The sequence below is a fragment of the Cupressus sempervirens genome, chromosome 3 (genome assembly GCF_028749045.1).
Source record: "Cupressus sempervirens isolate cs-2001-9-10 chromosome 3, ASM2874904v1, whole genome shotgun sequence".
Taxonomy (NCBI): Eukaryota; Viridiplantae; Streptophyta; class Pinopsida; order Cupressales; family Cupressaceae; genus Cupressus; species Cupressus sempervirens.
Genome location: NC_143120.1, coordinates 36434264 through 36446594, shown reverse-complemented (window position 1 = coordinate 36446594; position 12331 = coordinate 36434264). Strand labels below are relative to the sequence as shown.

At 35.6% G+C, this 12331-nt stretch overlaps 1 protein-coding gene across 2 annotated transcripts in view; it reads left to right on the top strand.

Annotated features, from left to right (window-relative positions):
• The window catches only part of LOC149564654 (coiled-coil protein), a 170148-nt gene that overhangs the window by 70323 nt on the left and 87494 nt on the right, over positions 1-12331 (top strand). For both annotated transcript variants that reach the window (XR_016361882.1, XM_089818214.1), the window contains exon 2: positions 2277-2398. Coding sequence is in view for 1 of the 2 variants with exons in the window: in XM_089818214.1 (XP_089674340.1) it covers positions 2277-2398 (122 nt within the window). In the remaining variant the exon portion in view is untranslated. The remainder of the gene's footprint in view (positions 1-2276; positions 2399-12331) is intronic.

The following is a 12331-nucleotide window of genomic DNA, read 5'->3' as shown; positions in this document are numbered from 1 at the left end:
AGGGGATTACCACAACCAAACATTCTTTTAAGTAATGGTGGGGTCTTCTATTGTGTATTATTAGTAAGTATTTATTTTAGTGGGATTTATATTAAATGGGAGTATTTTTAATATTCAAACCATTATTACTATGATGACAATTCTCTGTGAGTAATTATTTCTCTATGACCATGATATATATTGGTTAATAATCACAAGAAAATGGGACCTACAAAGCATACAAATACCTCTAAATATTTGTTAATAGGTAAGAGGAATCACAAATATAAACGACCAATTTAGGCTTATCATTTTTAGCCACATTCTCCACTAGCACAAATTGGCGAGGGTGTGTCTAATAAATCATTTTTTTCCCACAATTATCATCATTGTGGAATTACTGAAATTTGAAACCCAATATTGGTTGATCTTTTGATATGTTTTAAGGTTTCATGTAACATACCCTACTAATTCTGCCTTGAATTTTTCAGTTTTTGATTCAACGACATTTTGTCAAACAGTTGGTGTGCAAAGTCTGATTTGAAATTTTCTGAGTTCTTGTTCAGATGTTAAAAATGCTTCTCTACCAAACAAATGACAATATGATATGAAGAATAGCAAGGACAAATATCTTGGCACTTGAACACTACTACAAATATGCAATGTAAAGAGTTCTTATGGACTGATCATGAATGTCACATACAGTTATCCTCTATTCAAGATATACAAACTTCATACAGCTGTGTACAAAAAGTGACTGAATTTATAATGCAATGACTGTTACACAGTGACTGAATATGCAAACCCCTTTACAATTATGACACCCATACATTCATCTAACTATTATAATCGGGTGTAGAAGAATCTGGAAATGATACGATTGCTGTTGATCGAAATTTGATGATGAATGTCCAGTTTAGCAACCCCTGAACTGTCCTTGGTGCAGGTCCGTACTCTGTCCAGGAGCAGGCCGTACAGTACGACACTGTATGGAAAATATATATTAATTTTTACTGCAACAATGGCTGCCGAAAATGACCTGTTCTGAAACGCCCAGGCTCTAGCAATGCAACAAAGTTGGAAGCATGTGATTTGGACTAGGAATGATGGACTTATGACCTCCAATGTGCTTCCAGGCAGACTCGCGAATTCACCAGTTTGGTACCAAATTTGTAAATGAATGTTGTCCTCAAAATGATGCTGACCAGGCACTACCCCAAACTAGTTTAATGAATCTCAAGACCATCTATTTCAATGGCATCAAGATTTTCAGCTTGAAGGGATTTCGTCCTTCAAACTATTGAGAAATAACCTCCAGAATATTATCCAATTTCTTTGATATTTCCAAGCTTGCCGAAAGAGAGCTATCCTCTTTCTTGTAATCTTTCCTCACTAGAACTATGCTTCTGTTATGCCAATGTGGGATATTATTTTTTCCCTTTTACAAAAGCCCATGCATGTACTCTAAAGGGAGATCTTGATTTTTAATAAAGTGACTTTATGAAACATTAAAATATTTAATTAAAATAGTCACTTTATTGTTATAACTTCAAACATTAAAATAATATACCAAATAAACTCGGAATCCCACATATAATAGCTCATCGAAAAGAGCTCAACAAAATGCATCACATCCTGTCACTAAAAATTGAAGGCACTGCATCCTCTGTTGGCTTACTAAAAATAGGAAGTCTTTCTGAAAACCCAATAAACGAACTCCATTTGGCATGTAATTAAATTTGTCTAGGCCAAATAACCTCAAGATCCCTTTTGAAGTCTTGGTTAGCCCTCGGGACCATAAAAAAAGGGGCTAGCGACAACATACATCCATACTGGCTAAGTGGGGGACATTACATTTCACCCATCTAACATTTACTTCTTCCTTTGTTGACCTATTGAAAATAACTAACATACAAATATCATTGGGAACTGATTTCCAAGCATATATTGTATTGAATTTATCATGCTTATTTGTGTATTTAAAGGATTATTGTGAAAGATAGGGTACCAGGCTGTGGTTGCATTTATAATTCTCAGTAACTTGTCTTTTAAGAAATTAGCTTCCTTGAGCTTTATCAAGTTACTCGTAGTTTGGATGGTCCAAGTTTGTGAGAATTGATTTTGCTGCTGGGCTGTAGTGTTCTACCTTTTTTCAAAATCAAATAAATTTTGAAGTGATTTGTGCCTTGGGGCATTCAACCATAGAAAACAAAGTTGAATCCTCTTAATTATAATGCACCCTGGGTATCTGTAAGCTTGATTATTTGCATATGTTTTGTTAAACAATAATGCTGCAGGTGGACTTTGCCTACGGAAGAAATGCCTTTACAAGCTTCAACTGCCAATGAAATAAGACAGGATCACACTAGTAGCACTGATACTGAGAAAATGAAAGCCGCTATGGAGGGATTCTCAACAAGTAAGTTATTTTTCTCTAAGTTACAATTATAACGTTTGTAATACAGATTTTCGTTGATATGCAACTTCTTCCCTTGAACTGTCGTAATTAGTATAATCATGAGAAATGAACATGCTGTAAAAGTTTTGTAGGAGAGTGAATTGAGTGCACATTAAAGTTTACTATCCTTTTCATCATTCAAAGATAGGAAAACAAATTGTAATGGTATCATGTGACTATCAACCAATGATCAAATGTTGTCAAATGGACTGAAATCATGTATCTTGATCATGAAGATGTTATGTAAGACAGTGAGAGAATGCATAAGTTTCCTGAACTTGACCCAACACTGCAACATTAAAATTAAATAATGCAAATTTCAAGTAAGGCACAAAGGTAAAGAAAGATCAATCTTAGAAGCGAAGCCAGGCTTCCCAAGGTTTAATCAAGGTTCAAGCAAGAACCAAAATGAAATAATATTTGTACATTGGAATGAGTCAAAACTTTATCTGGGGCTGTTATCAAAGTATGACTTGGAAGTATAAGAATTTTATTATAAGGGATAGTGCCTCAATTTTAATTGGTGGCATGTATTGGCTGGAAAGTATTTACTAACTAAGATAGAGGTTACCTTGAGGACTGTACAGGTTTGTGAAAATTAATTTAACAGTTTAACCTGTTTTATATTGCATTAGGGAATATATATTGGTTTCTAAGAATACGCTACTGGATTACAACTTTGAGGATATTTGTGACCATTTTTAAGTTGTTTCTTTTGGAATTTATATGTAATTTGTAAACTCCTCTAAATCATTATACTTTTTCTTTGTAATAACCACATCTTAGTATTAATTATTTTTCATAATTTTCCCAACCATGGTCATGGCAATAACTTTAAGCCACCATTCATATACTTACAGTAGAATGTAGTAAGCTCCCAATCTTAAGTCATCCATAGACCTAGAACAAAACCTTGAGGGTTAATTTTGAATGTCCTTGCGTATGTATCCCTCTTGATAATCAGAGGTTTGGTAATTCATACATCAGCAATAAAGGAGGTATATTCTCACATCTAGGATGAGACCTTTGATCTCACTTTCAAGTCAAAGCTATTTATTGAGTTTATGCTCTCAATTTAATACATTTACAATAGAATAATGACAAACACATTCTGATCAAGTGTTGGTTCCATACCATCCTTAATGTACAAACCCACATAAACCTCATCGAAACCATATCATTCCAACATTTTGTTTTCAAATAGTGATTGGCTCAAGCATTATCAACTATAGACAATGTAGCTGCTCCCACTTGTATTTCACATAGGGAAATAGCTCTTTACACCCATAGGTACAAAATGTGTTAGCTCCAACATATGTCACCCACAAGGTGACTAGCTCATGCTCAGCTCACATGTACATGTGGTGATTAACTCTGACATACATGAGATATAAATTGTGTGAATAGTTAAAACATCACATATACAAAATGCGATATCTTGTGTATGTATCAGATATACACTATGTCTAGCTCAAGAACCTAATGCTTTTAACACAATGTAAATAACCTAATCTCAAAAGTACACATAGTAATCAACTAGAAACAATGAAGTTGTCGCAACCTTAATGCAAAAATATTTTCCGTATTTGGGTTCCCTAATCTGTAATGTCCCCTCTTTAGTTCAACATGACATTGATCATGGATTTTGCCTATTCCAGACTCTCGTAGGCAAATGGTGTGGAGAGAGAGTCAATTCTGCAGATCAGATGGTCATATCTTGCTCTTGAAGAAGTGTTAAGAGATTATATTTTATTATTATGTGTTATTGGGGCCTACATGTTATAATTTTAAGTTGAGTTGCACTTTTTATTTTATAAAATTACTTTATTATAAAAAGTGCATTATAATGAGATTTTATAAAGGATGTTTCTAGAAGTTCTAGAAAAAGTGCATTATAATGAGATTTTATAAAGGATGTTTCTAGAAGTTCTAGCAACTTCTTAGAAAAGTGAATAAATAGAGGGTTGGGCCTCTCATTTTGGACATGCTTGGATTTGAGATTTCTTCTACTTCTTCCATTGTGGAGCAAATTTGTAGTCTCTTGGGTCTGCAAATTATTATTTGATCTTTGGGAACGAATCACTCCCTTGGATTGGCGACTTTGAGGGTGTGAAATATCACCTGAATTGTTGCATTTGAGGAGTTGGTAATTCAACCATCTCATTTGGACTTCATTGAGATTCAGTTATAAGGGTTTACTTTGGTTGGAATAAGGGTTTCAGTTGTGCCCTAGCATTTGTGGATTGATTAACAGGGTTTGAAGACACAGTTGTGCATTATTTTCAGACTGCCAGTCCAAGGTTTGGACCCACGTTTTTGCTCATAACTCCTAATTGGCTTGACGGATGAATTTCATATTTTAGGGGGTTATTCAGCAACCCTAGGCGCCCAGATTTATTGCTTTTGGAGTGACAAAAAAAAACGCTGCAATATTTTTTATCTAGCAGCCGTACCAGGCCGTACCTGTACGGCCCTGTCAGTTGGGCAGCAGCAGCAATTTTGTGAGTCGGTTTGGGGCAGATTGTGAGGTCTTTGTGTGGCATTAATTCAGCATTCATATCTGGCAAAATTGGAGCTATTCCAGGTGCACAAACTGAAGTTTTGATTGCCAAAATATTGCATGTTATGGATTAGAACAGTCAGCACTGTCATTGCATAAATAGTTATTTCCAGTCATTAATAACTGTTGTAAAAGTTTCGTCATTTGCATTCCAAATCTGAACTGGGTTATTGTTCATGTCATAACATTGCATTGTCAAGAGCTTGATGTATTAGAAGTGCATAGTTGTGACAGTCTCTCATTGTAATCAGTTCTATTTGCTGTCATAAAATCAGAATTGCATTGGACTTCATATTTGAGTTTCATATTGTCATCTATCTCTTAGATTGGTAGTGTTATAATCTGGAATTGTTGCTCATACATTATTGGCATCATATATTGAGGTTTCGTTGTACAACAATTAGTAATATTGCAGCCTTATTCGGTTACATGCCAACTGTTTGACAAAATTCCTAAGTCCAGTTTGAGGGTTTCAGTGGCCTTTATAGTAAGGGTCATTACATAATCCAAGCCTATTAGTACTTACCATTTAAAAAATGACTGCTGGCATATCGCATACCACACTACTGGTCCCATCCTTTTTCCCAATCCATTGCCACCTACAATAATAAGCAAGCATTCAATACTAATTGCACACCTAATTGAGGCCATTTGTGTACACGTACCTAATGATCGGCTCATGTTTATAGCAATTAACCAGCAATAGGAAGTGGATAGGGCATTGCTACATGCCTCTTCTCATCACTTGGTTCACTAACACTAACAGTGAGAGTGCATCCTAGCCAAAAAGAAGATTCAGTACATCTTATAGTACATTGTGAGTCCTATCCCCTTCCTTAGTTCTGTAATAACCCCTATCGGTTATGGCTCAAACAATCATCAATTTCCACACTAATCAGTGGTTTGACATTTTGTCAAACATTTGGCGAGCAATTCATCTATCACTCTACATATGATTTTTAACTTTCTAGTACAATACTAGGATTAATGAGCTACTCATAATTACTAGATAAATCAAACATTGAAGGCTCTTCTATAAATGAATACCAAACAACTGATTTACAACTTCTTCCTTATTTGTTTGCATACATAATTCTGAAAGTGTTCTACGACCACTAATATTGAATGGAGAATGCGATAACTAGATCAATGAGACCAAATAGCAATCATGCCATTATTAAGTTCTATTGCATTGAAAAAAAGCACAATAACTTTTGGAATATGTATGCAGTAGCAGATTTATTAACCCCAATGGCCAAATCACTACCAAAGTGTGAAAAACTATCCTCAAAACACCGGATTGCAGCCTGTAGGATGATATGTAGTTGCAAACATGCAAAAGACAGCCTCTTGGAGAAATCGCAAGTGAGAGAAAGTGGCAGAATTTCTTCAGATTTCCCACGTGGTCCTTGGAAATGAAATCTGCACTTCCCCAAAATACCAAACACTGCAAATACTAGTAACAACTGCCTCTGAATAACATGTGTGGATCCTCAAATGTAAATTGTAGCTATTAAAGAATCCTCCATTTCCTTCACAAATTCATTCAAAAGTAATTTCTCCCAAGCCATAGTAAAGAACAGTAGGAGAAGAGAGCAATTGTATACCTCAGTACAATTGTAGATGTAGTCCTTAGAAATAAATCTCAGAATTTTGAAACCCCAGAAATGTAATTTCCTCCACAATAATAATCCTCCCAGCCATATACAATAACAGTAAGGGAGATTAAATGGAATCACTTTACCTCAATAGTGATTCGAAAAATATTTCTCAGCGTCCCTTATACCTCAGCAAGGGCAACAAAATTTAGAACCTTAGAAAAAGCCACAAAGGCAACGAAAGAAAATAAATTATTCAAGTGTACTTTTCTCAATGAAATGAGCTCGTATTTATAATGTCTTTGTTGACAAAAGTTTCCAAAAGAACTAAACTTCTAAAATTGCGAAAGTTTCCCAAAGAACTCAACTCTTGAAACTTTCCAACTTAACTCTTTTGGCAACATTCCAATGATAACTCAATCTTCAGCTTAAGTGAAATTATAAAGTTAAATTATAACTTTATAAATAGCCATTTAATTATTTAATAATAATTCGGCCACTAAGAAGATAATAACTCCCAAAATACTCTATCATTTAAATATGCTGTTTGAAATAGAAGTCATACCGATTATTTGTCCATGTGACCAAATGCACTTTCCAAAAACAAAAAGGGTCTATCTCGATCAACACCAACTTACCACAACTAGTAAGTACACAAAACTAAGCCCAAAAGAAGTCCAATCTAAGCTAAACGATGACCAACTTGTAGCTTACTGAGATGTGGAGAAGATAAAACCCTCCCAAGCCAAGCCACTGCCACAGAAGACCCTCTATCCACAATAATTACCCTACATGGATCACAATAATAGGCTAATCCCTGAAACTCCGATGCCAACAAAATGGGGGCATTGCAGTCCTCCCTCCCCATGATTGCTTGTCCTCAAGCAATCTAGCAATACAGTGAACTCCAGCTTCCACTTGGATCCCAAATGAAGAAGTGCGTTGCATCCCTGTGGACACTAAACCAACTGCAAATCAACATCATCAGGACCACGACATGTCCTACAGCCTAGCACCCAAAACTTGTGCTAACGATGTAGAAGTTAGAAAGTCACCAGAAGGCAACTTCGTAGAAGATCTATGAAACCTCTTCTTCTTTGTATCCACCCGCATAATATATATAACATTGGAATCTTGATCATCACCAACAATCCTTGAAAAAGACATACCTACAGGAGAATCATGTGCACTCATGCCCCTTGTATCAACAATATGAGTATCCACGTCAAAATATGTGGATGCAAGAACATCACCAACTGCCGCAATAGAAAAGTGAACCAAATCAGCAGATGGTGAAAACTCATAATCATCAACATGTGCGCTATCAACAGAACACACATCATTAACCACATGCATATCGCTAAACTCCTCCATAGATGGCTTAACTAGCGCAAAAGTAGCTGTCGATAAGACTGTATCATTGTATGCTCCTACTCGCACTATCACTCCATTACCATCAAATGCATGATCCTGGGAACTCATGTCATCATCTGACTCAATCCAACATGAAATCTCATCACACCCCACATCCACTGTGGCCAACTTGTGCGGTGTCTCATAAGAAATGTCTTGCACATTTGTAGCTGCAATTGTATCATCACCTTTCGCTCTTCGAAAAAGTGATATTAGGCTCTACTCAAATCTCGGATTTGAAATCAGTTGGGTCATTTGTTTGTGATTTTGATTCAATTCATTTACTTTATAATACCCTGTATCTTAGATTCTCCATCCCTAGGTAGAGAAGTATGTCACCTGCAAGTATAATATCTACCTGGAATGAATCTCCTGTCACCATCCATGTCACTATACTAATCACAAAATTAATTTGACAATTTAGACGTAAGAACCGACCAAAAAAATAACTGAGCCCAATTCTTGCAGGCTAGTAGGAAACCGCTTTGATACCACTGTAATAACCCCTATCGATTATGGCTCAAACAATCTTCAATTTCCACACTAATTAGTGGTTTGACATTTCGTCAAACATTATGGCGAGCAATTCAGCTGTCACTGTGCATATGATTTTTAACTTTCTAGTACAATGCTAGGATATGTAATGAGCTACTCATAATTACTAGATAAATAAAACATTGAAGGCTCTTGTATAAATGAATACCAAACAACTGATTTACAACTTCTTCCTTATTTGTTTGCATACATAATTCTGAAAGTGTTCTATGACCACTAATATTGAATGGAGAATGCAATAACTAGAACAATGAGACCAAATAATAATCATGCCATTATTAAGTTCTATTGCATTGATGAAAAGCACAATAACTTTTGGAACCTGTATGCAGGAGCAGATTTATTAACACCAATGGCCAAATCGCTGCCAAAGTATGAACAGCTATCCTCAAAACACCAGATTGCAGCCTGTAGGATGATATGTATTTGCAAACATGCAAAAGACAACCTCTTGGAGAAATCGGAGGGGAGAGAAAATGACAAAATTTCTTTAGATTTCCCACGTGGTGCCTGGAAATGAAATCTGCACTTCTCCAAAATACCAAACACTGCAAATACTAGTAACAGCTGCCTCTGAATAACATGTGTGGATCCTCAAATGTAAATTGTAGCTATTAAAGAATCCTCCATTTCCTTCACAAATTCATTTAAAAGTAATTTCTCCCGAGCCATAGTAAAGAACAGTAGGAGAAGAGAGCAATTGTATACCTCAGCACAATTGCAAATGCAGTCCTCAGAAATAAATCTTAGAATTCTGAAACCCTAGAAATGTAATTTCCTCCACAATAATAATCCTCCCAGCCACAGACAATAATAGTAAGGGAGATCAAATGGAATCACTTTACCTCAGTAGTGATTCGAAAATACTTCTCAGCTTCCCTTATACCTCAGCAAGGGCAGGAAAATTCAAAACCTCAGAAAAAGCCACAAAGGCAACAAAAAATAAATAAATTATTCAAGCGTGCTTTTCTCAATGAAATGAGCTCATATTTATAATGCTTTTGTTGTGATTGGAATATCAGGATTTAACTGTGTGATTTTGAGTCAAACTCATTGACCCATGTTTCATGAGTAGTGATTCAACATGAATCCATCTCTCATGAGAATAAATGGAACACTTAGCACTCATTAGATCTAGATGATGCTCACAGGGGTGAAGCATCGGGACTTCCCGGGAGGTCACCCATCCCAGTACTACTCCAACCTGAGCGCGCTTAACTACAGAGTTTCCTCCATAGTTAAACCCAAAGCTTGCAACCCCATTTGCAAAACCTTCACCAAGTGTTGTGCCTTATGAACCATTCATTAGAAAGCCCCTTAAGCTCATCAAGTGATAAGTAGGAGATAATTTCCACAGCAAGTCAAATTGTGATTTGAATATTAGGATTTAATTGTTTCCAAAAGTTTCCAAAAGAACTCTACGTCTGAAATTGCAAAAGTTTTCCAAAGAACTCAACTCTTGAAACTTCCAACTTAACTCTTTTGGCAACATTCCAATGATAACTCAATCTTCAGCTTAAGTGAAATTATAAAGTTGAATTATAACTTTATAAACAGCCATTTAATTATTTAATAATAATTTGGCCACTAAATACTCATCATTTAAATATGTCGTCTGAAATAGGAGTCATACCTATTATTTGTCCATGTGACCAAATGCACTTTCCAAAAACAAAAAGGGTCCATCTTGATCAACACTAACTTACCACAAATAGTAAGTACACAAAGCTAAGCCCAAACGAAGTCCGATCTGAGCCAAACGAAGACCAACTTGTAGCTTACTGAGATGTGGAGAAGATAAAACCCTCCCAAGCCAAGCCACTACCATAGAAGACCCTCTATCCACAATAATTAGCCTATGAGGATCACAATAATAGGCTAATCCTTGAAACTCTGATGCCAGCAAAATGTGGACATTACGAGTTCTCTGTGCTAGTTGTGATAACAGGCAAGCATGTCATACTACATGCAATCATCATCAAATAAGGCAAATAATAAGATTTCCGTGGTTCATTGGAACTTTTGATTTTGTGGGTTTTGACATTTATTGCCTTTATGCCATTGGATAAAGCAATCCAAATTAGTATGAGGTAACTCTTGCCATCTATTGCCTACATGGTAATGCTGAAAGGCAAAACCAACTAAACTCTATTATACTATAGGAAGCTCCTGACATTCGTCACCTTTATGCTTCTGGTGATGATCGGCTAGACCTTAACATATGACAGCTAGCCCTTGGCATCTGTCACCTACATGATATTGGCGATCCATTTAGATTGCATTTGCACCATATCATGGATAGAGTTTTGTGCTCTTCATCTCTATGCTATTGGTGAAAGTTATTTAATCCTTAATATATAGTGGATAACACCTAGCATTTGCCACTTGCATGGTACTGGTGACAGCTGGTTATCTGTACTTGTATTAGACTTGATTTTGGTATGTGGGGTCATCTTATAGACAAGTACACATAGTATAGAGTGGAATAATACCACTTCAGTCTTAATTACTTTGTGATTTGAGACTCTTGTGATGATCTTTCAAAAGAAGCACAACTTTGGTTTAGGATTGATGACTAAAAACCTGTTGGTTAGTGTTATGAATTGAAAAATGTTATATTTCTTTTACATCATCCTGACTACTAATGCCTTTGTTAGTGGAAATCGTAGTGTGTGTGCACTCGTAAGACTCTTCACTATAACCAATAAAGAATGATGAGGATTTGTCGGTTATAATGTACGGTATTAGGAACTGAGAAACTGTTTACTTTCTATAATTTTATATTCTATTTTCATCCTTTGTAAAAAAATTAAAATGATAAAACCCTAGTTGTTAGGAGGTTAGTCCAAGCTCACTATCTTACGAACTTTTTCCTATTTGTTTTTCACATTGAGATTTTGTGGATTTTACAAATCTTGTAAACTTTGCATTTGTAATTTTTTCATTAAAAAATTAGTGAAAAACTGCAATGATTTTTGTCACACCATATTTGTGAGACTTTTCACTTTTACTTGTTTTCATATCAAAGAATTATCAAAATCGCTCAGAAGCTAATTACCTCCTTTTGCCATCAAGAACCAAAACACATGCTGTTGAGACGAAAATATGAAAATGCATTGGCTTTCATTTGATCTGGACTAGGATTCTTTAGGTGTGAAATCCTACAAGCCTTTAAACAAACTAATGTTGAGGATATATATTATCCCGTTCATTGCTTAATTTGTGTGGCATGCGTTTGTCATATAACATGCACAAGGTCATGTATATGATTGCTGCGCTTTCCTAGTAACCAATCTACTCTTCTTGTGGGTGCGGAGTATTTCTAGTTGTCTCTGAATACCCTCCTTGCAGTAGTCCTAGAACTCTAGTTGCATTGGTTGCTGTAAAATGTCGAGTAATTATGATAAATTGTGACTGATCATGCTGAAATGTGGGTTGATTTGTTTGGCGTTTTTAGCTATAATTTGGGATTTTTCGAATAAATCATGAAAGCCAAGTTATTCTTGGTTTCCTGTTGTTTGAATTGTCATTAAGCTATCGACATTGTGATAAAATGAGTTTGACTGATATTTTGGTGAGTTTGACAGTTTTTGATCTTTTTTGTTTTATTTGGAAACCCTAACTCTAGACCTAGCCTTTTTTGTTTGCAATCTTTGATTGTGGGACAATTTTTTCTTTTTGTCCAAAAACCTAACCCTGACTCCAACATGATTTTTCCCCAATTAAATCAAATTTTTTTTGATAAACTATTTATATTTTTGTATGCCA